This window comes from Sciurus vulgaris (genome assembly GCF_902686455.1).
Source record: "Sciurus vulgaris genome assembly, chromosome: 8".
Lineage (NCBI taxonomy): Eukaryota > Metazoa > Chordata > Mammalia > Rodentia > Sciuridae > Sciurus > Sciurus vulgaris.
In genome coordinates this window covers 78,878,023-78,906,019 of record NC_136468.1, presented here as the reverse complement: position 1 = coordinate 78,906,019, position 27,997 = coordinate 78,878,023, and the positions used below count along the sequence as shown (strand labels likewise).

The 27,997-nt window shown below is 36.1% G+C and overlaps 1 protein-coding gene across 5 annotated transcripts in view; it reads left to right on the top strand.

Moving 5' to 3' along the window:
• Positions 1-24,342, top strand: part of AGR3 (anterior gradient 3, protein disulphide isomerase family member) — a 35,101-nt gene extending 10,759 nt beyond the window's left edge. For 4 of the 5 annotated variants that reach the window (XM_079151504.1, XM_079151502.1, XM_079151501.1 and 1 more), the window contains 5 exons: positions 7,249-7,301; positions 7,804-7,880; positions 8,091-8,154; positions 8,599-8,682; positions 16,372-16,602. In XM_079151504.1, the coding sequence (XP_079007630.1) occupies positions 7,249-7,301; positions 7,804-7,880; positions 8,091-8,154; positions 8,599-8,682; positions 16,372-16,421 (328 nt within the window). In that variant the 3' untranslated portion in view covers positions 16,422-16,602. Of the gene's footprint in view, positions 1-7,248; positions 7,302-7,803; positions 7,881-8,090; positions 8,155-8,598; positions 8,683-16,371; positions 16,603-21,085 lie in introns of those variants that run through there. The other variant, XR_013765811.1, reaches the window with a different exon arrangement.
• The last annotated feature ends 3,655 nt before the right edge of the window (positions 24,343-27,997 follow it).

Here is a 27,997-nt window from a genome sequence, read left to right as displayed (position 1 = left end):
CTGTGTTTGATTCCCACTATTAAAACAAAACAAAAGAATGATTTTCCATGATTGAGTAGGCTTTATCCCTGGGATGCAAGCATCATTTAACATATGCAAATCAGTAAATGTGATACACCACTTTAGCACAATGAAAGAAAGAAACCAGATGATCATCTCCGTAGATGAAGAAAAACATTTGACAAAATTCAACATCTATTTATAACAAAAACTCTCAACAAATTAAATACAGAAGGAACATGCCTCAACACAGTAAAGCCCTGTTTTGAGCCCTCAGCTACCATGCTTAATGGTGAAAAGTGGCAAGATTTTTCTCTAAGATCAGGAACAAAACAAGGATGTCCACTCTTACCACTTCTATTCCACATAGTACTATTGAAAGTCCTAGTCAGTGTAATTAAGCAAGAGAAAACAGTTTTTAAAAGTATCTGAATAAGAAAGGAAGGAGTTAAATCTTCTGTATTTGCATCTGACACTATTTTATATAGAATAAACCAAAAAGATTCCACCAAAAGCTATGAGAACTTAAAATTAAATTCCATAAAGTTACAAGGAATAAAATCAACATACAAAATTCAATAGTGTTTCTATAAACTAAAATGAACTATCCAAAAAAAGAATTTAAAAAAATCTCATTTACAATAGCTACCAGTGTATGTATGTATACACATACACATACACATACAAATATATACACACACAAGAATAAATTTAACCAAGGTGGCAGGACATATATGCACTGAACACCATAAAACATAGATGGAAGAAATTGAAGAAAACAAGAAGAAATGGAAATAAGTTCCATATGCATGGACTAGAAAAATTTATATTGGTAAAATATCCACAGTACTCAAAGCAATTTACAGATTCAAGATAATCCTTATCAAAATTTCCATGATATTTTCCACAGAAATAGGAAAAAAATAATCCTTAAGGCAAACAAAAATCCCATAGTCAAAGCAATCTTGAGCAGAAAGAACAAAGCTGGAGACCTTATAATTTCCGGTTTAAAAATCAACTACAAAGATATAGAAATCAAAATAGCATGGTACTAGTACAGAAACAAACCCATAGGCCCATGAAACACAAAGGAAAACCTAGATATAAACACACACATTTATAGTCGTTTTTTGTTTGTTTGTTTGTTCGTTTTGTTTTTGGTGTCAGGGATTAAGCCCAGGGTCATCCTCATTTTAAGCATATGCTTTGCCACTGAGCAACACCCACAACCTGTAGTCAATTGATTTTTGATAAAGATTCTATGAACACACAATGGAATAAAGCAACCTTTTCAAAAATAGTACTTGAAAAACTGAATATCTACTAGCAAAATAAATTAGACCCTCGTCTCACACCATCTACAAAAAACATGCAAAAATGGATTAAAGATTTACATGTTAAGACCTTCAACTGTAAAACTACTAGAAGAAAACAGGAAGCAAGCTCCATGATATTGGCCTGAGCAATGATTATTTGAATAATACCCCAAAAGCACTGCCAACAAAAGCAAAAATAGACAAATGGGATTACATCAAGTTTCTGCAGTTAAGGAACCAATCAGCAAAGTAAAGAAAGAACCTGTAGAATGGGAGAACATATTTGTAAACCTTGATCTGAAAAGGGGTTAATATTAAAATATATAAGGAATTCAAACTACTCTGTAACATAAAACAGGTAACTATTTAAAAATGGACAAAGTAGACATAAAACACTCTTCATCAGAGTAATACAAATTAAAACCACAGGTGATATCACCTCATCTGTTAGACTGGCTATTACAAAGAAAATGAAAGATAGCAAGTGTTGGCGAGGATGTGGAGGAAAGGGAATCCTTGTACAGTGTTATAATTGAGTTGATGGACAGGCTAAAAAGCAGCAGCCAACAAATTAATGAAAAAATGCTCACAAGAAAATTAAAACCACAATGAGTATCACCTCTCACCTTTAGAATGAGTATTATCAAAAAGATAAAAACTAACATGTCCTGGCTAGAACATAGAGAAAAAGGAACGCTTGCTCATAGTTGATGGGAACATAATGCAGTACAGCCATTATGAAAAACAGCATTGAGTTTCCTCAAAAAAATTAAAAGTAAATGCAAAATTGATGGACACATATAAGTATATAGCTAAAGGATACAAAATCAGTATGTCTGTGAGATATCCACATTTTCATGTTTATTGCAGCAGTATTCACAATAGCCAAAATAAGGAATCAACCTAATTGTCCATAAGTAAATGAATACAGAAAATGTGGTACAAACACACTATGGAATATAATTTAGTCTTTAAAAGAATGAAATTAGGTTATTTGCAAGAACATGGATGAATCTGGAGGATATTGTGTTATTTGAAATAATCCAGGCACAAAGAGAAAAATACTGCATGATTTAACGTATCTGGAATTTTAAAACTTCAAACTCAGAAAAAGAAAGTAAAATTGCGGTTACCAGAGTATATCAGTGGGGTTGGAGGGTGGAATGGGGGGGGCAAGGAGATATTGGGGAGATGTTGGTCATAGAACACACATTTCAGTTAGATAGGAAGTATATATTCAAGAGAAAGATTATGCACCATGATGGCAATAGTTATATCATATACTTGAAAATTGTCAAGAGAGTAAATTTTACTTGTTCTTACCATAAAAAGTGTGTGAAGAAATGCTTATGTTTAAAACCTCGATTAGCCCCTTCGCAATGTATAGATGTATCAAAACATGTTATACACCATAAATAGAAAACCTAATATAAACATAAATATATACAATTCTCCCTGTCAATTAAATTAATCATCTGATATTAGAGGAATTTTTTACATGATGAGTGGTATTTTAAATCAGGGATAAGAGACATAGATTATGAAATAATTAGTATTAAAGAGAATTTGGTAGTCATCTGGAAAAAAATTTAAAAATTTGGATCCTTACCTCACACATTTATACCAGAACAGATTAAAAAGATGTAATTTTACAAAAAAAGAAATTGTTAAGGTACTAGAAAATACTATTGCAAAGATTTATTTAAGTACTTATAATAAGGGAAGTCTGAGATCAGGCAAGATGGAAAAAAAAAGAAATTCAATTCTCATCCTACATCCTCCCGTTGCCTTACCAGATTCCTGCCCTTTAGGTTTAAGTATGGCCCAATTAAAGAAAAGGAGAAAATAAAAAGAAGCTACTAAAGTATGCAATATATCGAATACATGAATTTTCTGCATAACAAAGTAAGCAAAGGAAAAAGAGAGAGAGAGAGAGAAACTGTTGTATATATTTCTCTAGTATACAAAGCATTCCTAAAAATTGATGGGAGAATATTCAAATCAATAGAAAAAAAAAATAACAAAGGATGTGGTTGTTCGCTGAACAGAAAAATAAGTAACTCAAACATAAGATTGGCTTAGCTGTTTTATAAGAAAATAAAACCACCTTAATTTCTCTCTTTGACTACTGGATAAAAGAAAAGCTTAAAACTTGATAACTAGTTTTAGTGAAAGTAGAGGTAGTTACCACTCACATTACCAGAGTGAATATGAATTGGTATAGCTTCTATGCAGTGTATTCCAAAATTATAAGCACACACACTCTTTGATCTAGAAATTGTTTCTGAAATTTATTCACAGAAATACCTACCCATACACAAAATCTTATGTAACTACATGTTCACCAAATAAATGTTCATACATCTAAACATTTAGAAACAATCTAAAATGGGAGATTGAAAAAAATTTAAATACCCTTCTTCAAGAGGTGTGACTTAAATTAAAATATATCTATTTAGTGGAACAGTACAAAAGAGTAGTGGAATTGTATCTATGATACATGTTATGTTAAAGCTCAATGCAAATACATGTATGCTAGTATTTGTTTTTATTTTATTGTATTTTCGAGATAGTGTCTTGCTAAGTTACCCAGGCTGGCCTGCAAACTGCTGCCTTAGTCTGAGTAGTTGGTATTATAGGCATGTGTCACTGAACCCAGTCTGTGCTTCTTCTTCTTTTTTTTTTTTTTCTTGCAATACTGGGGACCGAACCCAGGACCTTGTGCATGCTAGCCAAGAGCTCTACCACTGAGCTACACACCCAGGCCCCTGCATTTTTTTGTTTATTTGTGTCTTTTGGGGAATTTAAATGAATATGTACATACACATACATGCATGAATATAGATTTATATAATACATATACATACTCAAGAAACCTCCCTGAGAAATAATACTGCTTACATATGGAAGACAGTAGTGGGAGAAAGAATTTTTACCATTTTAACTTTTGAATTTTAAAGCAGCTGAAATTGGCATCTATTTTAAAAAGTACAGAAATTATGAAGATTATTCACCAAATGATGCTAAGCATTGAGGTTTTTGTAGGCTCTAATTCTAGGTAGTCTCAAAAATACAGCTACTAAATGCTATCTTTCTTTCAACTTATGTTTCTTACAATCTGAAGTGCTAGTACATGAGGTTTGAACTAAGAAGCCACCCATTTTTATACAGCGTGAAAGCTAAAAAATGATGACTAATTTTAAAACGTTTAATAAAAAATCAAAAGGATGATATTTTGTGACATGTGAAAATTATGTAAAATTCAAATTTTAGTGTCTATAAATAAGGTTCTACTGCAACAGCCACATTCATTTTTTTAAACTCATTCTTTATGGCTGTTTCTATGTGATAATGGCAGAGTTGAGTACTTGCAAATGAAACCGCATGGCCTACAAACTCTCAAATATTTACTTTCTGCTCCTACTGAAAAAAATCTGGAGTCTCATTTTAGACTGTTGCTACTTCGACTTCTGCCAAAAATATTCCTATGCTTTTTTTGAAATGGAAGAGTGTCTCAGTTTGAATGTGTGAACAGCTCATTCATAACTGAACCATTAAGAGTGAGTCTTCTATGCTCCTGATAAATTTTTCCTTGGATTCTAATTGCCCAAAAATCTGAAAGTGAAGTTAGTTTTCCAAGTGTTTCTTCAATCCCTCTTCCTAAACACTGCTGTGCTTGTTTCCAGTAGTTATGTAGTTGCTGGGAAGAAACAGCAGCACTTCAGGAAAACAGAAGGACTCAACACTAAACTGTTGGTCTGTCTCAGGACACCTACATCCCCTAGGCTCAACCAGTTGTCTGGTAGCAAAATGCTTGTAACATCTGAGTTCTAAAGTTGAGAGAATGGATTTTAAATGTTATCACTATAAAAAAAATCAAATATTCTTACATTTAGTTTTCTATTAACAAAAAGTGGGGGTATTTTTAGTCTCTAGTCTTTTTCACCAACAAGTTTGAAGTTGTTGGCAAATGCCAGATTTCTTACTTTATATAAATCTTCAAAGGTAAGTTGTAGTATTTATTCTTACCTAAAATTTACTTAAATTCCAGGTTTGAAGATTCAAGAAAATTATTAGCAGTTCAAAGTTTATGTTTAACACTTTTTGAGACTGAAATATTAAAAAGTAAAGCATAGATTTGTGTGATAGCAGCATTTTATGTGATTATATCTGTTCATTGTATTTTTTAAAGATTTGTGCTGAATAAAATATATACCAGAATCTATCTCCCTTTTTTTTTTTTTTTTTCCAGTTACACTTGTTTTTTTTACTAACTCTTTTCTGTCACCGGGCAGCGGGCAGCCCTGGTGACACCAGGAAGAAGGGGGAGACACTACGGAGGAAAGAACAGAAGCAGAGGGTGGCACAGGAAAGGATAAAGGGGACCCCTGGGGGACTGAGATGAGTACAGGGGGAGGCTATGGGTCCTTGAGGCTGGTGATTGGACTCTGATGTGGGGATGGTGGTGAAAGGAAGGGGCAACTCTGAACAGGAAGGACAAAGGAACCTCAGAAGTCCCGTCAGATTAACTACCGAAATGTCCATCTGAATCTCAGTCCGGCCATTGGCTGAGTCACAGTATTTCAACTTCTGAGCCTGTGGCTCCTCATCAGTGACAGACAGGAAGCCCTGATTTAGTGTCAGAAGACTTTGCTGGGCACTATATAGAAATGCACAGAGACCAAGATCAAGCTCCAAATCAACGTCCTAAAAGATCCAATTCTCCCATTCGTCTCAAATTTCTAGAGCAGTTTTTAAAAGGCAAAAGATTTTCATCTTTCATCGCCTCTTCAGACAGTAAGTACTTAATACATAGTTATAGAATAAGCTTCAATATCAATTGAAGGGAACATCTGTCTACAACTAAGAGACAGGAACTATAGACCCCCAAATATTCATAATATTCTCAGGATTAAAGCCACATTTTAAAATTCAACCTATATACCTTATTCTGCTTTGTATTGCTATAACAAAATACCTAAAGCTAGGTAACTTATAAAAATTGGTTTGTTTAGTTCACAGTTCTAGAGGTTCAAAAGCCTGGCACCAGCATCTGCTTGAATCTGGTAAGGGACTCTTGGCAGATGGCATCACACAGCATGAGTGCATGTAGAAAAGAGAGACACTGGAGGTTCCAGGCTCACTGATAACAATGTGTTCTTTTGGGAACTAATCCAATCCTAGGGGACCAGAGCCACTCCAATGAGACAGCACTAATACATTCATGAGTGTGGAGCCCCCATGACCTCATTACCTTATAACCAGGCCCCACGCTTACCATCAGCACACTGGGCACCAATCTTCTAGTACAAAACCTTTGGAGGAACAAACCACAAGCAAATCATAATTCTGTTGTCCCTTACTATAGTTAATATTCTCATTATTCTCTTAACGTAAAGAGCAAGGAAGTAAATTAGCTACCATTAAAACCTTTGTTTGCAGATTGTAAATTGGTATAAGAATGAAAAGATGTGTAAATAACTGTCAAATATTACTAGCCTTTCTGTAAAAATAAATATTTGACTCTCCTGAAATCATATACCAAGTAGTCTGTGGAAATGAATATTTTGTTCATAATATTTCTTCATCTTTGAAGATAGAATTGATTTTTATTTATCTAACTGCACTATCATGTACATAAGGCTCAACCACTACGCTTGTTACACTGCAGATTCCTGGACTCCATAGCTAGCAATTTTGATTGAGCAGGTCTAGGATGGAAACTATGAATTTACATTTCTAACAAGCTAGTTGATGACCTTCATGCTATTAGTTATGGGGCTAAATTGCTATAGACTATATTGCTATGATATGTAAATCTGAGATTATAAATCTTATCAAAGGTAACAAAATTTTGTCTGATTCCACTGTATGTTTTGACTCAATTTGACCTCCTAACATTCCATACTTTTTTTTTTTTTTTTTTTTTTAGTAACAAGCCATTGATGGTTATTCATCACTTGGAAGACTGTCAATACTGCCAAGGTAATTTTATTTCTGAGATCTTGTTATATATTCAATATGATGTAGAAAGAAAATGTGACCTCATAAGAACAGTTGTGAAGACACTATGCAGACACCATTTTTTAAAAGATAGAGTACCACCATTTTACCAAGATGCCTAAAGACTACAATGACTGCTAGTGATCTACTGAATGTATTTCTATTATATGCCCTTTGGAATTTAATATCCCTCTTCTTCCCATAAAAAAGGGAGAGCAAATGGGAAAATGTGCTAAAAGAACTTGTTTTAACCAATAAGTCAATGAGTCATAAGGGGTTAAAACTAGTGTCCCTGTCAATTTGATTATTCCTTAGACAGACGGTCACTCATTGCTTCCCAATGAGGGACTAAGGGGCAAAAGGTCAACAAACCATTTACACCCAAGTTGTTACTGCAAACAAATGCAAAACATAAGCTTTATTTTGTAATGTTATATTGAAGATGTTTTGATCCTTAAAATTAAAATTTTCTTTTCCCTCACAGCACTAAAAAAAGTATTTGCCCAAAATGAAGAAATACAAGAAATGGCTCAGAATAATTTCATCATGTTGAATCTCATGGTACATGAACTCGACAATATTATACTTTGAATACTTTTTTTTTCTATTTTCAAAACATACAGTTAAGTATTGGTTGGTATAGAATATTATATAGAATTGTAAAAGACCAAAATTTACAATCTACTAAATTTAGTTCACATAAAATATTTGCATGTTAACTGTCAAAAATCATCTAATCCAATAACAATCATTTCTTTCTTCTTCTGCTAGCATGAGACCACTGACAAGAATTTATCACCTGATGGGCAGTATGTGCCTAGAATCATGTTTGTTGGTATGTGTATAATCTCATTGTGTCAGACTTACAAACTTGATATGAATCTCAACATTCTTGCTTGTTTGTTTTTAAATGCTAACTCAAGTTCTATTATTATTAAAAGAAAGTCATTTCTAACAATCATATTATGCTGTTAGTTCTATAATAAAACTTCACTATTTTATTTGTAAAGTTTATTTTTAAAAACTGACTTATGCTATTAAATCAATATCCCAATGTATTTTCAGTATAGTGCCCCAGACTAGCGAGAATTAAACAGAGTTATAACACACTAAAAGGAAAATTTAGGTTAATTCTTCATAAGCTCACATGTATAGAAACTAATTTTGCTTGTAAATTTGCTTGACATTTGTTTTAGAGTAGGAGAGGAAAAAACAATTTTTAAAACATGTTGATAGTATTTCAGTTGTTTTTTCATATTGTTTTGTTTTTTCTTGACAGACCCTTCCCTAACAGTCAGAGCTGATATAACTGGAAGATACTCCAACAGATTGTATACATATGAACCTCAGGATTTACCATTATGTAAGTATTCAAGAAGTGCCTTGGACAGTGGTAATAGCTGACCTGTGACCTTAAAAGGGCAAATCAAGACCTATCTTGGTGCTGTCTTCAAACCACAATCACAGCGTGGTGGTGGTAAAATGCAAACTCCTACCACCCACCAAAATCTGAATTTCTGGGACACCTCAGAATCTTTACTTTAAAAGGGATGCTGAAGAGTTCTTATGATAACTAAATTCTGAGACAACTGAAAAGAACTTGGTATGCATTACAATGATACAACCTCAAGGAAGTACATTCCTTTGATTTCCTCAAATGGTAGCGGTTAAATGTTTTTGTCTTCCTTTAAGGACTATGAGCAAGAAGGTAGAGACTTTGATCCATTTTTTTTTTTTTTTTTTTTTTTTAATTTTTATTTTTTTATTTTATTTTTTTTTTTTTTTTTTTTTTTTTTTTTTTTTTTAAACAAATGGGATACATGTTGTTTCTCTGTACATGGCGTAAAGGCATACCATTTGTGTAATCATAAATTTACATAGAGCAATGTTGTTTGATTCATTCTGTTATTTTTTTCCCTTCCCCCCACCCCTCCCACCCCTCTTTACCCTCTATACAGTAGTTCCTTCCTCCATACTTCCCCCCTCCCTAACCCTAACTCTAACCCTTCCCTCCCCCCCATTATGTGTCATCCTCCACTTATTAGCGATATCATTCGTCCTTTGGCTTTTTGAGATTGGCTTATCTCACTTAGCATGATATTCTCCAATTTCATCCATTTGCCTGCAAATGTCATAATTTTATCATTCTTTATGGCTGAGTAATATTCCATAGTATATATATACCACAGTTTCTTATCCACTCATCAATTGAAGGGCATCTAGGTTGGTTCCACAGTCTGGCTATTGTGAATTGAGCAGCTATGAACATTGATGTGGCTGTATTTCTGTAGTATGCAGATTTTAAGTCCTTTGGGTATAGGCCAAGGAGTGGGATAGCTGGGTCAAATGGTGGTTCCATTCCAAGTTTTCTAAGGAATCTCCACACTGCTTTCCATAGCGGCTGCACTAATTTGCAGCCCCACCAGCAGTGTATGAGTGTACCTTTCTCCCCACATCCTCGCCAACACCTGTTGTTGCTCGTATTCTTGATAATCGCCATTCTAATTGGGGTGAGATGGAACCTTAGGGTGGTTTTGATTTGCATTTCTCTTATTACTAGAGATGTTGAACATTTTTCCATATGTTTGTTGATTGCTTGTAGATCTTCTTCTGTGAAGTGTCTATTCATTTCCTTAGCCCATTTGTTGACTGGACTGTTTGAATTCTTGGAGTAGAGTTTTTTGAGTTCTTTATAGATTCTGGAGATTAGTGCTCTATCTGAAGTATGATTGGCAAAGATATTCTCCCACTCTGTAGGCTCTTTCTTCGCATTGCTGATAGTTTCCTTTGCTGAGAGAAAGCTTTTTAGTTTGAATCTATCCCAGTGGTTGATTCTAGCTTTTATTTCTTGTGCTATGGGAGTCCTGTTAAGGAAGTCTGGTCCTAGACCAACAAGATGAAGATTTGGACCTACTTTTTCTTCTATAATCTGCAGGGTCTCTGGTCTGATTCCGAGGTCCTTAATCCATTTTGAGTTTAGTTTCGTGCATGGTGAGAGATATGAGTTTAGTTTCATTCTGTTGCATATGGATTTCCAATTCTCCCAGCACCATTTGTTGAAGAGGCTATCTTTTCTCCATTGCATATTTTTGGCCCCTTTGTCTAGTATGAGAAAATTGTATTTATTTGGGTTTGTGTCCGTGTCCTCTATTCTGTACCATTGATCTACCTTTCTATTTTGGTACCAATACCATGCCGTTTTTGTTACTATTGCTTTGTAGTAGAGTTGAAGATCTGGTATTGCAATACCCCCTGTTTCACTCTTCCTGCTAAGGATTGCTTTAGCTATTCTGGGTTTCTTATTCTTCCAGATGAATTTCATAATTGCCTGCTCTATTTCTGTAAGGTACGTCATTGGGATTTTAATTGGAATTGCATTGAATTTGTATAGCACTTTAGGTAGTATGGCCATTTTGACAATATTAATTCTTCCTATCCAAGAACATGGAAGATCTTTCCATCTTCTAAGGTGTTCTTTAATTTCTTTCTTTAGTGTTGTATAGTTCTCATTGTAGAGGTCTTTCACCTCTTTTGTGAGATTGATTCCCAAGTATTTTATTTTTTTCGAGGCTATTGTGAATGGGGTAGTTTTCCTAATTTCTCCTTCTGAAGATTCATCACTTATGTATAAAAATGCGTTGGATTTATGGGCATTGATCTTGTAACCTGCTACTTTACTGAAATCACTTATGAGTTCTAAGAGTTTTCTGGTGGAATTTCCAGGTTCCTCTAAATATATAATCATGTCATCAGCGAACAGGGATAGTTTGAGTTCTTCTTTTCCAATTCGTATCCCTTTAATTTCTTTGGTTTGTCTAATTGCTCTGGCCAGAGTCTCAAGAACGATGTTGAATAGAAGTGGTGAAAGAGGGCATCCCTGCCTTGTTCCAGTTTTTAGGGGGAATGCTTTCAGTTTTTCACCATTTAGAATGATATTAGCCATGGGCTTAGCATAAATGGCCTTTACAATATTAAGGAATGTTCCCACTATCCCTATTTTTTCTAGTGTTTTGAGCATGAAGGGGTGCTGTATTTTATCAAATGCTTTTTCTGCATCTATTGAAATAATCATGTGATTCTTGACTTTAAGTCTATTAATATGGTGAATTACGTTTATTGATTTCCTGATGTTGAACCAACCTTGCATCCCTGGGATGAAACCCACTTGATCATGGTGCACTATCTTTTTAATATGTTTTTGTATGCGATTTGCTAAAATTTTGTTGAGAATTTTTGCGTCGATGTTCATTAAGGATATTGGTCTGAAATTTTCTTTCCTTGATGAGTCTCTGTCTGGTTTAGGTATCAGTGTGATATTGGCTTCATAGAATGAGTTTGGGAGGGTTCCCTCCTCTTCTATTTTATGGAATACTTTGAGAAGTATTGGAATGAGCTCTTCCTTAAAGGTTTTGTAGAACTCGGCTGAGAACCCATCTGGTCCCGGACTTTTCTTTGTTGGTAGGCTTTTGATGACTTCTTCTATTTCAGTACTTGAAATTGGTCTATTTAAATTGTTTATGTCCTCCTCATTCAGTTTAGGCATTTCATATGTCTCTAGAAACCTGTTGATGTCTTCGAAATTTTCTATTTTATTGGAGTATAGATTTTCAAAATAGCTTCTAATTATGTTTTGTATTTCCATCCTGTCTGTAGTGATATTTCCTTGTTCACTCCGAATTTTAGTGATTTGGGTTTTCTCTCGTCTTCTCTTTGTTAGTGTGGCTAAAGGTTTATCAATTTTGTTTATTTTTTCGAAGAACCAACTATTTATTTTGTCAATTTTTTGTATTGTTTCTTTTGTTTCAATTTCATTGATTTCAGCTCTGAGTTTAACTATTTCCTGTCTTCTACTACTTTTGGTGCTGTTCTGTTCTTCTTTTTCTAAGGCTTTGAGCTGTAGTGTTAGGTTGTTTATTTGTTGAGTTTTACTTCTTTTATTAAATGCGCTCCATGAAATAAATTTCCCTCTAAGTACTGCTTTCATAGTGTCCCAGAGGTTTTGATATGATGTTTCTTTGTTCTCATTTACCTCTAAGAATTTTTTAATTTCCTTCCTAATATCTTCTGTTATCCATTCGTCATATAATAGCATATTGTTTAATCTCCAGATGTTGGAATAGTTTCTGTGTTTTACTCTTTCATTTATTTCTAACTTCAATCCATTATGATCTGATAGAATACATGCTAGTGTCTCTATCTTCTTGTATTTGCTAACATTAGCTTTGTGGCATAATATATGGTCTATTTTAGAGAAGGATCCATGTGCTGCTGAGAAGAAAGTGTATTCACTCTTGGTTGGATGGAATATTCTATAAATGTCCGTTAAGTCTAAATTATTGATTGTGTTGTTGAGATCTATGGTTTCTTTGCTCAATTTTTGTCTGGAAGATCTGTCCAGTGGTGAGAGCGGCGTGTTAAAATCACCTAGTATTATTGTGTTGTGGTCTATTTGGTTTCTGAAATTGAGAAGGATTTGTTTGACATACATAGATGAGCCACTGTTTGGGGCATAGATGTTTATGATTGTTATATCTTGCTGATTTATGCTTCCCTTAAGCAGTATGAAATGACCTTCTTTATCCCTTCTGACTAACTTTGGCTTGAAGTCCACATTATCGGACATGAGGATGGATACTCCAGCTTTTTTGCTGAGTCCATGTGCATGGTATGTTTTTCCCCATCCTTTCACCTTTAATCTATGGGTATCTTTTTCTATGAGGTGAGTCTCTTGCAGGCAACATATTGTTGGATCTTTCTTTTTAATCCAGTCTGCCAGTCTATGTCTTTTGATTGATGAATTCAGGCCATTAACGTTCAGGGTTATTATAGAGAAATGATTTGGTTTCCCGGTCATTTGGTTCATTTTTAAAATTTTGTTTATTTATTTGTTTGACACAACTTGTTTCCTCCTTTATTTGACAATTCCTTTAACATAATTCCTCCCTTTGCTGATTTGCTTCTTTGTTTTTCATCTCTTCCTCATGGAATATTTTGTTGAGAATGTTCTGTAATGCTGGCTTTCTTTTTGTAAATTCTTTTAGCTTTTGTTTATCATGGAAGGATTTTATTTCATCGTCAAATTTGAAGGTAAGTTTTGCTGGGTATAGGATTCTTGGTTGGCATCCATTTTCTTTCAGGGCTTGAAAAATGTTGTTCCAGGACCTTCTAGCTTTTAGGGTCTGGATTGAAAAATCTGCTGATATGCGTATTGGTTTCCCCCTGAATGTAATTTGGTTCTTTTCTCTCACAGCCTTTAAAATTCTGTCTTTATTTTGTATGTTAGGTATTTTCATTATAATGTGCCTTGGTGTGGGTCTGTTGTAATTTTGTGTATTTGGAGTCCTGTAAGCCTCTTGAACTTGATTTTCCATTTCATTCTTCAGATTTGGGAAATTTTCTGATATTATTTCATTGAATAGGTTGTTCATTCCTTTGGCTTGTTTCTCTAGGCCTTCCTCAATCCCAATAATTCTTAAATTTGGCCTTTTCATGATATCCCATAGTTCTTGTAGATTCTGTTCATGATTTCTTACCATCTTCTCTGTTTGTTCAGCTTTGTTTTCAAGGTTAAATATTTTGTCTTCAATGTCTGAGGTTCTGTCTTCCAGGTGTTCTATCCTATTGGATATGCTTTCTATGGAGTTCTTAATTTGGTTTATTGTTTCCTTCATGTCAAGGATTTCTGTTTGGTTTTTTTTCAATATCTCTAACTCTTTATTGAAATGATCTTTTGCTTCCTGTATTTGCTCTTTTAACTGTCGATTGGTGCGATCAATCAATGCTTGCATTTGCTCTTTCATCTCATCATTCAATGCTTGCATTTGCTCTTTCATCTCCTCGTTTGCTTCTCTGATCATTTTAATTATGTACATTCTGAACTCCTTTTCTGTCATTTCTTCTGCCATGCTGTCATTGGGTTTTATTGATGTAACATCTAGATTTGTTTGCAGCATTTTCTTTCCTTGTTTTCTCATGTTGTTCAGATATCAGTGGACCGCTGAGATATTGCAGATTTCCTCTGTTGATTTACAATGACCCTGAAGATTTCTATATATATCCCCTCTTAGCCTTCAGTAGGCTGAAGTCTTGGAGGAGGTTGATAATGCGGTGCTCCACAAGGAAGCTGCCTCTCTAGGAGTGGTGGCCTTCAGGTGGGGTATATTCCCTGCTAGTGGGCAGAGGTGCCTCCACTTGTTGACCAATGGTCATCCAAAGGGGACCTAGGCTGTGGGCTGAGGCAAGGCCTGTTTGGGCCTGAGCCTCTGGTTTTACCGTCCTTGTGGGAAACCTCACCCAGCAGGGAAGACTCACCCGGTGGGGAGGTCTCGCTGGTCAGTTTCCCTCCTAGAGGTTCCCCTCAATTTACAGCTACTGCCTGGGCTGGGCTGCCTTCCTCTGCAAAGTTTCCAGGGGCCCGGCCCTACCTCCTGGGCCTGGGAGCCTCACCCTTCACAGATGAATCTCCTTAGGCTGCCCCTCCTCAGAGAATTTGCCCATAGGCCTGGAACCTTCGCTCCGCCCTAAGCCTGTCTCTGTGCGGCTCTTCCACCCAGAAGCCTCCTAGATTCTGGGACTGTGTTCTGCACCTAATTGCCTGGCTGCGTGGCCCCTCCTCTGAGCAGCCACCTGTGGCCCCGAACAATCGCTCTGAGTCCCAGAGACCCGCCACAGGCCTCTTCTTCCAGACAGCCGCCCAGTATGCCGGTGCGGTCACTAGGAGTCCAAGAAACTCACTTCGTGCCTCCTCCTCCCACCAACCACCCGTAGCCCGGGGCAGTCAATCACTCCGAGTCGAAGTGACCCTGCCCGTTCCTCCTCCTTCTCCAGATAACCCCCCGGGTGTTCAGGAGCAGTCCCTCTGAGTGGCTCTGAATCCACGTGACCCGCTGCACGGGTCCTCTGGGCAACCGCCCGGAGCTCTGGTGTGGTCCCTCAAGACCAAGCGTCCCACCACGCTTCTCCTCCAGGCAGCCCCCCTGTGTTCAGGAGCTGTCACTTTAAGACCAAACAACTCACCACTCGCCTTCTCCTCTGAGCAGCCGCCTGGAGCGCTAATGCAGTCACTGCGAGTCCAAAGGACCCGCCGCGCTCCTTCTCCTCCTTCTCCTACTCCTCCGGGCAGGTCCCGGGGTTCAGAAGTGGTCAGGGTCCAAACAGCTCGCCACGCAGCCCCTTCTCTGGCAACCGCCTGTAGTTCCCGTATAGTCACCCGAATCCAAGCGGCTGCTCCTCTTCCTCCTCGTCCTCAGGGCAGGCCCCGGGGTTCAGAAGCGTCGTTCTGATTCCAAACAGCTCGCCGCGCGGCTTCTCCTCTGGCAACCGCCTGCAGCTCTGTCGCAGTCTCTCCGAATCCAAGTGGCCACGCTCCTCTCCTCCTCCTCAGGGCAGGCCCCGGTGTCCTGAGTCCACACAGTTCTCCCCGCCACTCCTCCCCCGGGCAGCCGTCGGAGCCCCAGTGGCTGCTCCGAGTCCCAGCGCTGTGCCAAGCGGCCTCCTCTATGGCGCTCCAGCGGGGGGAGGGGCGTCTCGCCGGCAGTTCTACTTCACAAAGTTTCCTGCGTTCCGGGACCCCCGTCCCATCCGGGATGCCCCCCCAGGGGGTGAGAGTCACCCGGCTACTTTGAGTTGGTCCCAAGCGTCTCAATATCTCCTCTCTTGAATCCTGAGTTCTGGAGCAACACGTAATGCAGCCACCCTCTAGGCCGCCATCTTGAAAACCCCCCTTGATCCATTTTTAACAACATTTACTATTAACTATATTTAATAAGACAATTATGCTTCTTGGATCCAGCAATACTAGGTTAGTTAATAACTGATTAAAGAGAAAATACCTACTCCCTCTGATAAATTGTTTATCATAAATAAATTGGATCTGATCTAATCTGTAAATTTACATGTACATCTTTAGCATAAAATTCTTCAATGTCACTTGATGAATTCTCATGTTTTCAGAGCTATTAATTTAAATGGACTGATTTCAGATTCTACAAAAAATTACTTCATTTGATTATTTTCATTTACTAATATTTCAATGTCTTTACCTTTATTTCAGTGATAGAAAACATGAAAAGAGCATTAAGACTTATTCAATCAGAGTTATGAGAAATGATGGAACAATGTCTTCAATTCTGAAGTCAAATATCATGAAGAAAATCTCTGACTCACTGACAAATACTAAGTGTGCAAGTATATGGATTTTATATACTATTTAGATTTTTTTAATGTGTTTTAAATATTCTTATGATAAAATGATATTTCAATAAATGTTGAGTCATGAAAATGACAGTGTAGTAGTTTGAGATTTATCTGCATCAACAGCAAGAAAGCTTGTGTACACCAAGAATCATGATAGAGGCAGAAGGACATAAATAAGAGGCATCTATTCTGGTTGCTTCTATTTCCACACCTCTCATTCTAGTCTCTCCACTGTATCTATCATACTAGTGTACATCATAAATGATCTTCATAGTACCAAAACAAATGCATGCATTCTGATAACTTCTTATTTGAATAGCTTAATGCAGGGAAAACAACTTACTTCTTTTCTTCCTTTAGATCTAGATATACATTTAAAACCCAATTACAATAAATTTACAATATAATTTAAGAATCCACCACGTTTTCCATAATTATTGAGTAGATACTTTAAAAGTTTTAATATTTTAAGAAAAGTTTAATTTATCCAGGAAGATTAAAAAATTTCTCCAGTTAACTAGCAGATCATTCTGAAATAATCAGATATCCAACTACCAACTCAGTTCTTCACAGGAAGTTTCCAGAGGATCAATCATGTCTTCTACTCTTTTAAATAACAACGACAAAGTTCCTGCTAATGGAAACGCCATAGTCAGCAGGGTTAATGACCAGAAGACAGAAAATGTTTTAGGTGGGCAAAACTTTTCCCAGCAAAATTCCGATTTTGCATTTGACAAAATCTGAATTGTTTTGAAATATAAGACTATACTTTTTGGTTGTGGGGAGAGGGATAGCTGGTATTGAACTCAGGAGCACTCAACCACTGAGCCACATCCCCAGCCCTATTTTGTATTTTATTTAGAGACAGGGTCTCACTGAACTGCTTAGCGCCTAGCCTGTGCTGAGACTGGTTTTGAACTGGCGATCTTCCTGTCTCAGCCACTGGGATTACAGGAGTACACCACCACATCCGGCCAAGAGTGTACTTTTATATGAAATAGATATACAATGTCTATAATCTAGACATTTGAATAATTCCAATGTTTGATGAGTCAGAGAAAGAAACATTTTCTCTAGTGGTAGCACCATTCTGCTACTTTTAAATACACCTTGACTAAACTAATCTATTTAAATATAATGGGTTACATATCCATCAGTATTAAATATCTAGTTATCCTATTTGGCAAACAAATATTAAATATTCTATTTTAATTTTTATATTATATCTTATTTTTATTTTTTATATCAAAGTTAATTTTTTAAATGAATACTTGATTTCCAATGGACTGGCATTCTCTGATTTAACTTAAATTTAAAGACTAAATAAAACTAAAATTAAATACTAAATTTAAAGACTAAAGTAATAAAGTTGATTTCATTTTTGCATAAATTGCAGAGGTAGAAAATGTGACAGTAATTTATTGTGAACTATGGAAGAAATCAGTTCATAACTTAGTTGATAAGAATAAATAACACTGAATATTCACTTATTTTTCCTTAAAGATGTTATTAAATGATAAATTGCTCTTGATAATAAAAACAGACATACCTTTATATTTTAACATACATTTAATTTTATTATGCATGATTATATAAACTAATACTATACACATAATTATTTCATATAAATTATATCAGAAAGGGTAGCCCTGTAACCAATTTTTTCTTTCTCTATCCTACTTTACCAACTAAACTCTATGTCCTAGTTGATCTTTCTAAGTATCTTCACTATACAAAATTGCATGTTTTGATTCCATCACCTCTAACTTTGCCCCTGCCTTTGAAATGTAGGACTACACACAGAGACTGTGTTGGGAAGGGTGCATGTAATATGTACTTCCATCTCTGCTCATAAACTCCAAACAATTATTTTTTCCTTAACATCCAAGGAAAAAATCACTAATATCAACTATCTGAAATAGTACACACAGTTCTGTGTGCCTAGGCATTTGTATAAAGGAGCTTTCAGAGACTTAATTTGCATTTCAAAGAGAGATAATAGTCAAAAAGTTATGTATTAAATATTATCTAGAATAGGATTGTCAGATGAGTACAGGGCATTCAGTTAAATTTAAATCAGAGATAGACAACTTTTTCAATATAAGTATGTCTTGTGCAATATTTGGAACATACTTATACTAAAATCTGTTTATCTGAAACTTCAGATTTAACTGGATGATATTTCTATTTTAGGTGCTAATTCTAGCAACCCTGCTCATATTTATTGTACTAGAGCTTCCTTCTCCAATTTTTTTTTGCCTCAAATAACATTTATATTTCAAGTCAATATTTCAATTTCTGAAATCAGAACATTCTGAATTAATAATTATATAGCTTTTAATCCTTCCCAATTATCCAACATCTAATTTCTACTCTGTGCCAGATACTACTTTTAGTATTGTGGATCTAAAGATGGAATGGAGAAAAATATGACAATCTTGCTCCCTCTGAAGAATTCAGTCTAGTGGTAAGATGCACATATCATCAACAGGAACCAAATCCTTATTAAACAATGTTAAAGGACGATGTGGATCAACACTGACAAGGTCCAACTGTCTAATAGGGCTGTCAGGTTTCACACAAGGTGCCTCACTCAGGAGTCTGGAATAGTATGAAGTTTTCCATCATTGCAGAAACCAAAATGATAAAGTAGAAAATTAAAAGTATACTGTAGGGGCTAAGAAAATTCATGTTCATTGGTTTAACCGTAAAATATAAAAATATACAAAGTTTCCTTGTTGGGTCTTTCAAAATTTTAGAGTTAAAAAGAGTGTGCTAAGCTTCAGGCCAATTTACCTTTTTTAACACATTGATTTACATACACACAAAGATTTCTAAAAATGTGCTTAAGATTTACAATGATGCTTCCTGAAACAAAATTATATGCAATCTGTGTATTCATGAACATCCTTACTTAATGAAGAATTCTTCAATAAGGATTCTTCTACATCTAAAATGTGTTTCTTATGCAATATCTACCTTTTTCACTGAGCAGTTTTCTAAGAGCTAGAAAACTCTTAGAAGAAGTAAGACAGTCTCTTTTCCCACTCCCCCACTCATACATACACGCACACTCATTTTTTTTCCCTCACAAAATAAATTCTGTTGAGTGTTGGAAGTGGGCAGGGTTGTGGACAGCAACCACAACAGGATTTTTTTAAACACTTGACTGACTGGTGTTTACAGTGATTCCATTTACGTACATCAGTCTACAAACATTTCCACTAAAATGCAATTGGATATATTCTGTGTAGTTATAGCCACAATTTCTAGAAATACATTTATTTTCCAAAGGAGGTTTAACTGTGCCCCTCAAAAAAATTCGTAGGTTGAAATCCTAATCCCTACTACTTCAAATACAACCTTATTTAGAAATAAGGTCACTGATGATTAGTTAAGATGAGATCATATTGAAATAGGGTGGGTCCAATATGACTGATGTCCACATAAAAGGAGAAATTTGGACACAGAGACATGCATTCAGAAAGAACACATATAAACATGAAAGCAGTGATTGAGGTCATGCAGCAACAGCAAGGATTATCATCAGGCCTACTGGATGAGAAGCATAGAAGAGATTCTCATTCACAGACCTCAGAAGGAAGCAGCCCTGCTAACATCTTGCTCTCAGTCCTCTCACCTGCAAAATTGTGAGAAAATAAATCTACTTTTCTGAGTGCATCTGAGCAGTACAGATTTTCCCTCCCATGCCCAACTTGCAGGAATCCACAATGGGTAGGGAAACACCAAAACTTTCCAACACATTTCAGAAGAAGCCCTACTAAAATGGAAGAATCATTTCTCACAATAAGTTTGTCAGGTTCTATCTTCCAAATAAATGTTAAAAGTTATATCAGTACGCAAAAGACGTTTCTATCGTTGGTTAAGTTAATCAAGTTTACAAAATACCTAAAACCAATGCTGTTTGTGTGTGTGTATGTGTGTGTGTGTGTGATAAAATTGTGATACATGCTACAACATTGATGAACCTTAAGAACATTATGTGAATTGAGATAAGCCAGATAAATGGTGAATTATTCCAATTATTAACATACCTAAAATAGGCAATTCATAAAGACAGAAATTAGAGCATAGGTTATGATAGGAGAAGGGAAAATGTGGAGTTATTTAAAGGGTACAGTTTCTGTTTGGGATGATGAAAAGGTCTGGAAATGGATACTGGTGAGTGTTTTGTAAATTGCTGTCACTGAATAGTCCACTTAACAATGGTTGAAATGGCACATTTCATGCTACATATAATTTGCCACTTTTTTTACAAAAAGAGACTTTGTCACACATTGGAGAGTTGTGATTATTAGTTATTTCTTTTGTCAAGAAATATATAATGAGAAAGACTTTCAAAATTTACAGACTTTTTGTTTCATCAAGAATAACAGAGGCAGAAGGAGTTGTACCTCTTAAGTGTTTAAAGGAAAGATTAATGAATTCAGAATTCTATAAAAATAAGTCATAAGTCAAAATATTCTGAAATGACAGGTTTATCAGGACATTCTCAGAAGAATGAAAATTAGGAGAATCATCAACTGTATCTTTTTTTTTTTTTTTTGCAGTGCTGGAGATTGAATGCAGGGCCTTGTGCTTGACAGGCAAGCATTCTATGAACTGAACTATATCCCCAGTCCTGTAGATGTATTTTAAAGAAAGTCTTCTAAACAGAAAGAAAATGATAAAAAAACAAATAACATGAAACAAGAAGAAAGAAGAGTGGAAAAACTAAAAATTATGGATCCATTTTACCTTTGCTCTTCAACTTCCCAAATTATGGTTGATGGTTGAAGCAATAATAATATTATCACCTGCTGTAGTTTTCAAAGTATGTAGATAAAATATTTAAAACAATTATGTAATAACTTTGGAAGGATTAAGGGACTTCAAGGAAGGAAAGTTTTCTATACTTCATTCAAGCAAGTAAAATGAGTACATGGTTAGAATGTGATAAGCTATATGTAAGTATACAAACTCAGAGCAACTGTAACCAAAACCATAGAAAGACAAAACTCAAAAACACTGCAGAAAAAAGGAAAACAAAAAGGTGCAAAAAAAAAAAAAGGAAAGCACAGAGAAGAAAAACAGAACAAACAGAAAACTAAATTCAAAGCGTGAGCCTAATATATCAATTACACTAAGTAGAAATGGTTTAGACACCAATAAAAAGACAAATTGGCAGAATAATATGTTCCATCTGTCTATAAGAAATTGACTTCAAGTAAGATGGGATAGTCAAATTGAAAGTAAAATTGTACTGCTCTCAGGCGCAGCTGCCCCTGACATCACTGCCACCAATGCTGCTGCTGTCCCCAACAGGTCACTGGGAGGTCTTCTCTCTGGGTTCCCTGCTGCCACCACTGCCACTGTCCCCCCACCTGCTGCCAATGCCACTGGACACTGAAGCTGTCATTGATCCTCTACCTGTGACCACAGACCCTGACACTACCACTTCCACCACGGCCCAGAGGTCCACTCTGGGAGATTCCAGGTTTGGTTGCATGTGGCCGCATTCATCCTGAGATACTGGCTAGGTCCTGGAGGCTCAGTGTCAGGGTGCCTACAGGTTTGGCTGTGCCTGGGGTCTTGCTCCTGGGAGTGCTGGTTGACACCATCTAGTTGCTGTTTCTTAGGATTGCTCATCCCTGGTGGTCTCTCTCCAAATTCCAGTGGCATTGAGATCTTGGGACTGCAACATCCAGAACTGGGTCTGCCAGGGCCAGGCTGGGTCAGGTAATCCCACAAGAATTCAGAGACAATGCTGAGAAATTTCTAAACACCAACAGAGACATTTGTTTAATTTTCCATTGAGATTTATTTTTATATTTTTCTTCTCTAACATCTCTCTCCACCATATTTGGATCAAGCTATTTTTCATGCAAGAGTTTGTTGAGGATGGCAATATATGCATGGTATTTTGTAGTTCTGTTGTATATTCTTATATATTCTTTTCTCTTTATATGTATTTTTCCTCTCACTTGTCTGTTTTCCTGGATTCCCTTTCTACCTTTTCTCCACCTAAGAGCCAATCTCTGTTGGTTCCTCTTTCATTCTTCCTGTGGATTTTTTTTTTTTACATAAAAATCAATTTTTTATGGAAAGAAACATCATAAACAAACTTTTTTTAAAAAGACAACTAAGGGAGATACTTACAGCTCATATTACAAAGAGTTATCCTTCCCAACATGTAAATTGACAAAATCATAAACCTTTCGAAACATAGAAAAAGGAAATAAAATTTGCTATTAATAAACAACAAGATAGTTAACTTCACTCATTAAAAAAGAGAAATGTAAATCAAAACTGTGGATGAAAGACCATTTTCCCTCTCTCCATTGGCAAAAATCCAAAGTTAACTAACATACTATATTGATAGAACTCTGGAGAGGCAAGCATTTTCTCATGCATTCTGATAGCAGTGTGTTAAAGTCACCCTGAATTATTATGTTGTGATCTATTTGATTCTTGGAATTGAGAAGATTTGTTTGATGTATATGGATGGGCCATTGTTTGGGGCATAAATATTTACAATCGTTATGTCTTCCTGATTTATGGTTCCCTCAAGCAGTATCCCTTCTGACTAACTTTGGTTTGAAGTCCACTTTATCTGATATAGGAATGGAAACCCCTGCTTTTTTACTGAGTTCATGTTGTGGTAGGTTTTTTCCCATCCTTTCACCTTTAGTCTGTGGATGTCTTTTTCTATGAGATGAGTCTCTTGAAGGAAGCATATTTTTGGGTCTTTTTTTAATCCAATCTGCCAGCCTGTGTCTTTTGATTGATGAATTTAGGCCCCATTAACATTCAGGATTATTATTGAGATATGATTTGTATTCCTAGTCATTTTGGCTTACTTTTGGTTTTTAACTTGACTTGGTTTCTACTTTAACTCTTCCTTTAGGGTAGTTCCTCCCTTTGCTGACATACATTGTTGTTTTTCATTTCCTTCTCCTGGAATATTTTGCTGAGAATGTTCTGTAGTGCAGGCTTTCTATTTGTAAATTCTTTTAACTTTTGTTTATCTTGGAAGGATTTTGTCTTCAAACCTGAAGATTAGTTTTGCTGGGTATAAGATTCTTGGTTGGCAACCATGTTCTTTCAGAGCTTGAAATATGTTTGTTTCAGGCCCTTCTAGCTTTTAGGGTCTGGTCTGATAAATCTGCTGATATCCATATTGGTTTCCCCCTATATGTAATCTGATGCTTTTCTCTCACAGCCTTTAAAATCCTATCTTTATTTTGGATGCTAGATATTTTCATTATAATATATATGCCTTGGAGTGGATCTGTTGTAATTTTGTGCATTTGGTGTTCTGTAAGCCTCCTATAGCTGATTTTCCATTTCATTCTTCAGCTTTGGGAAATTTTCTAATATTATTTCATTGAATAGGTTGTTCATTCCTTTGGTTTGTATCTCTGTGCCTTCCTCAATCCCCATAATTCTTAAATTTGGTCTTTTCACAATGTCCCATAGTTCTTGGAGATTCTTTTCATGATTTCTTACCATCTTCTCTGTTTAGTCAACTTTATTTTCAAGATTAAATATTTTGTCTTCATTGTCTGAGGTTCTGTCTTCCATGTAATATAATCTGTTAGTGATGTTTTCCATTGAGCTTTTTATTTGTTTTATTGTTTCTTTCATTTCAAGGATTTCTATTTATTTTTTCAGAATCTCTCTTTGTTGAAATGATCTTTTGCTTCCTACAGTTGCTCTTTTAACTGTTTATTGGAGTGATCATTCATTGCCTGTATTTGCTCTCTTATCTTATCCTTTACTTTATGAATCATTTCAATTAAATATGTTCTGAAGTCCTTTTCTGACATTTCTTCTACCATGCTGTCATTTGATTCTATTAATATAGAATCTTGGTTTGTTTTGAACACTTTCTTCCCTTGTTTTTCATGTTGTTTACATGCAGTTGTTCTCCTCTAGCAGTGCTTATCTGGGGTATTACAGTTTCCCACCTATAGACTTATAGCAACCCTTCAGGTTTCCAAAACCTCTTCTTTAAAGGGGAGATCAGTATTAGCAACATCCAGTATAGACAATGTGCAGCCCTAAACCAAATAGCCCCTATGAAGATGTTAACAATATTGTCATAATAAACAGAGAGGATTATTATCCACAGGATTATTATCCAGAGGATTATTATCAATTATTATCCACAGTATAGCAAATAGATTTGCAATGAGGTCTACAGTTTCTAATGGTGGACAAAGAGGATGGCGAGAGGTGTGGGATGTAACTGTTAGTGGAATAAGAAAACAGTATATAGAAGTACTAGATTGTAGGAAGAGTGAAAGTGGAATCAAAAGAAGTTGGTTGTTAGCATAAGAAAATGGAGAAAGAGATTCTGAGGTAACAGGTAAACAAAAGGAAAATAGAGTGAGAAAAATAAAGAAATAAAAACTAAAAACTTTTCAAAAAGGAGAAAAATAATCTACACTATAACTGTCATATACTATTAAAACCACCCAGTCTTCAGTAGCCAGATGCATGAAAGGTACCTGACAATGAGCTTCCAGTCTCCAGCAGGTGTCCCAGGATGGGATTGACCCCACCTAAAGATGGCAGCTTCAAGGATAATCCAAGATGGCTGCACTAGCTTCCAAACATGTTAGCAAATGGGGAGCTGCAACACAGAGAGTTGGCGCGGAGTCCATGTGGGGTATGGTAGGTCGGGCCAGGATCCTGAAGGCAAGACTTGGTCAGTCAGATCTGGGGTCCTGCAGGTCCTGGCTGGTGTCTGTAATGGCAGTAGCCACATGTAACCAAACCTGAGGGTACTGTGACAGTGGACTTCCAGACAGCAGCAGGCAGCTGGTGACTGCTGGCAGTCCGTGGGTGATCTGCAGGCTACCAGAGGACAATCCGCAGGTGGATCTCAGGCAGTGGGTGGTGGGTAGATGAAAGGCAGGTGATGGGTAGGCAAGAGGCAGGCAAACGAGCTAATGGTGGATGATAGATGGGAGTCAGTGAAAAATCTGCACTCAAAAAGTAGTTGATATGCTGGCAGACTGCAGGTGATCAAGGTGGACAAATAGGGTAAACAGCAGGGGATCAATAGGCAGCAAAGACTGCCTCACAGAGAAACGAATTTTCCTCTGCTTGAACGCAGCCTCCTTCTAGTCCACCATCTTGGATCTCAATGCTGTGGTTTTAATTCAAAAGCAAAAGTCATTCCCAAGGAAAGAATAATTGTAGTTGGTGTTTTTAGTTGTAACTCAAACAAATGTAGGTTGAACCCTCTCTGTGTTCCAGGAACAACCCTAAGGTCTTTGCATGGGTTAGAGAAGTAATAGCTCCCGTCAATTAGAACTAGCACTATCTTCATTTTACTTAGGAGTTAAGTGGGGACTGAAGATGTTCAAAAACTTAGAAAGCCAGTCACACTGCCAATTAGCAGAGTCAGTACTTAAACTCAACCAATTTGGATCCTGTGTCCACAAATTCCACTGTTATACTGTTCTGGTTTTGAATAACATGTTATTAAAAAAATAAAATTAAGTCAAACTCACGTAAGATGTGAGTTTGACTTAAACTATTTAGACTATGTCCTTTATTTTAAAAAGTTAATTAAAATGGATTTTATTTATGCTTTATGGAAAATCATAGACAATACTTTCATGCTCAGCCTTAAGCTCCCCCCCATCTCCAGCAAATCAAAGGAAAAAGTTTAGCCTCTGTGACTTAAGGTAACTGTGATGCTCACCATGGGAATCTTGGAGTGACAGAGGGAGAGGAGAACATTATTTCAATGTCGCACAGATACACATTGCCATTAAGAAATCACTGTTACCCATGTGGAAATATTAAAGAGGAGAGTTAAGGTTTTCATGTTTAACATAGCTCAACAGATGAATCGTTTGCAAGATATTTGTGACTAATGGCATTTCCACTTTAACAGTGAGAAGCTGGGGAATAACTTCAAAGATTTAGGGGTTCTAGGTACCAATAGTAAGTGATGAAATAGAATAAGTGGACCTTTCAACTATCTATTACAACCACCTAGTCTATCTACCTAAAACTTGGATCTGGTACCATATTGAAATCATATTGTTCTGATCTTATTAATCCTATGGAACTCTTAAAATAACTACTTGATCAAACAACTACTTATCAAATAACTATTTGATATCCTAAGAAAATTTGTAATTTGCCCCAAAAGAGTGAGTTTAGCTTGCTTTGCTTTTACACCTAGACTACAAAACTACATAAACTGTCCCAGGAATCTTTAAGCATTTTGCTTCTTACCTCAGGCACATTGAGATTAGTTTGAAACCTTGGAAATTTTTCCTTGGTAATTTGTTTCAAAACTTTCTATTTCTAAAGTACAACAACCAATTTTTTGTCTTCATTGTGTACAGAGTTTTCCCAAAGAAGGATCTCAGAGGCAAGTCTTTCAGGGGAGAACTTTATGTGAAGTGACTGACCTGAAATTTCATCTTCTGAAGGATTCCTTTTAAAGGCAAAAATAGTTACCTCAAGGAATAACTCTCCACTAGGAATTCATTTTCTGGATTCTATAAGTTTATTGTTAAGTGGCAAGAGCAAACACTTCAGGGAGAACTCTATTGTGAAGTATCAACCAAAGGCCTTTGTCAGTTTAATATGGGGACTGATGGTCATTTTTAAAAAGATGAATCAATGTGGCTAACATGTTCTATTTTGTTATTATCCTCTCTGCACCTACTAGGACCAGAGAAGTGAAGATCTCCTTCATAGTAAGCTAATGTCCATGTACCTACTTACCTAAAGCCGATGGTACTGTCTCCTCTATCTGACCCCATAACTGTAAAAAGATTTTTCTAATAGAACTTGAAAGTAATCTTTATGAGTTGCAACAAATATACACACCCTTTTGGAGTTTTATCAGGCAATCTTAGCATGGGGCAGCTCAAACAAACCAGGGCCCATAGCGTCAATTGCTTTCACTTAAGAGCCAGAGAAACAGGATATCAGCCTATATCCGTCTCCTTACAGGTGGGTGTTGGCTCATTTTAAGCAGATGGTGGGTTTATGATTCTAATGTGCTATGCATTTCTCAGTTGACAAATATTTGAACTGGACCAGAATAAATATGAAAAAAAAATCCTTAACTTAGCTTTCAAAGAATGTCTAAAGTTTTAGGACACCTCAGCATTCAAACATTGAAGGAAGTGAGTGAATGAGCCACAAACCCTACCTTTTCTTTTTCTTATGCTTAAAACCTGCCCCAACCAATAAAAGAAAACATTTGGGAGACACAAGCAAGATATTTGAAAATCACTATGTCACACCAAGTCAAAGAATTCTTTCATGTGTGCAGTGTAATTTTACCTCTAATAAAAGAAGAATTTAAAACTGAGAAAATATAAAAAAGGATTTAAGTTATATTCTCAACTTGAGTCAGCAAATGTGGCCTACTTACTTTTCCTTCTCCAGTGATTTTTGTATTTTCTTTTCATAGTAGGACAGTAGTTCTGTTTTCCCTAGAT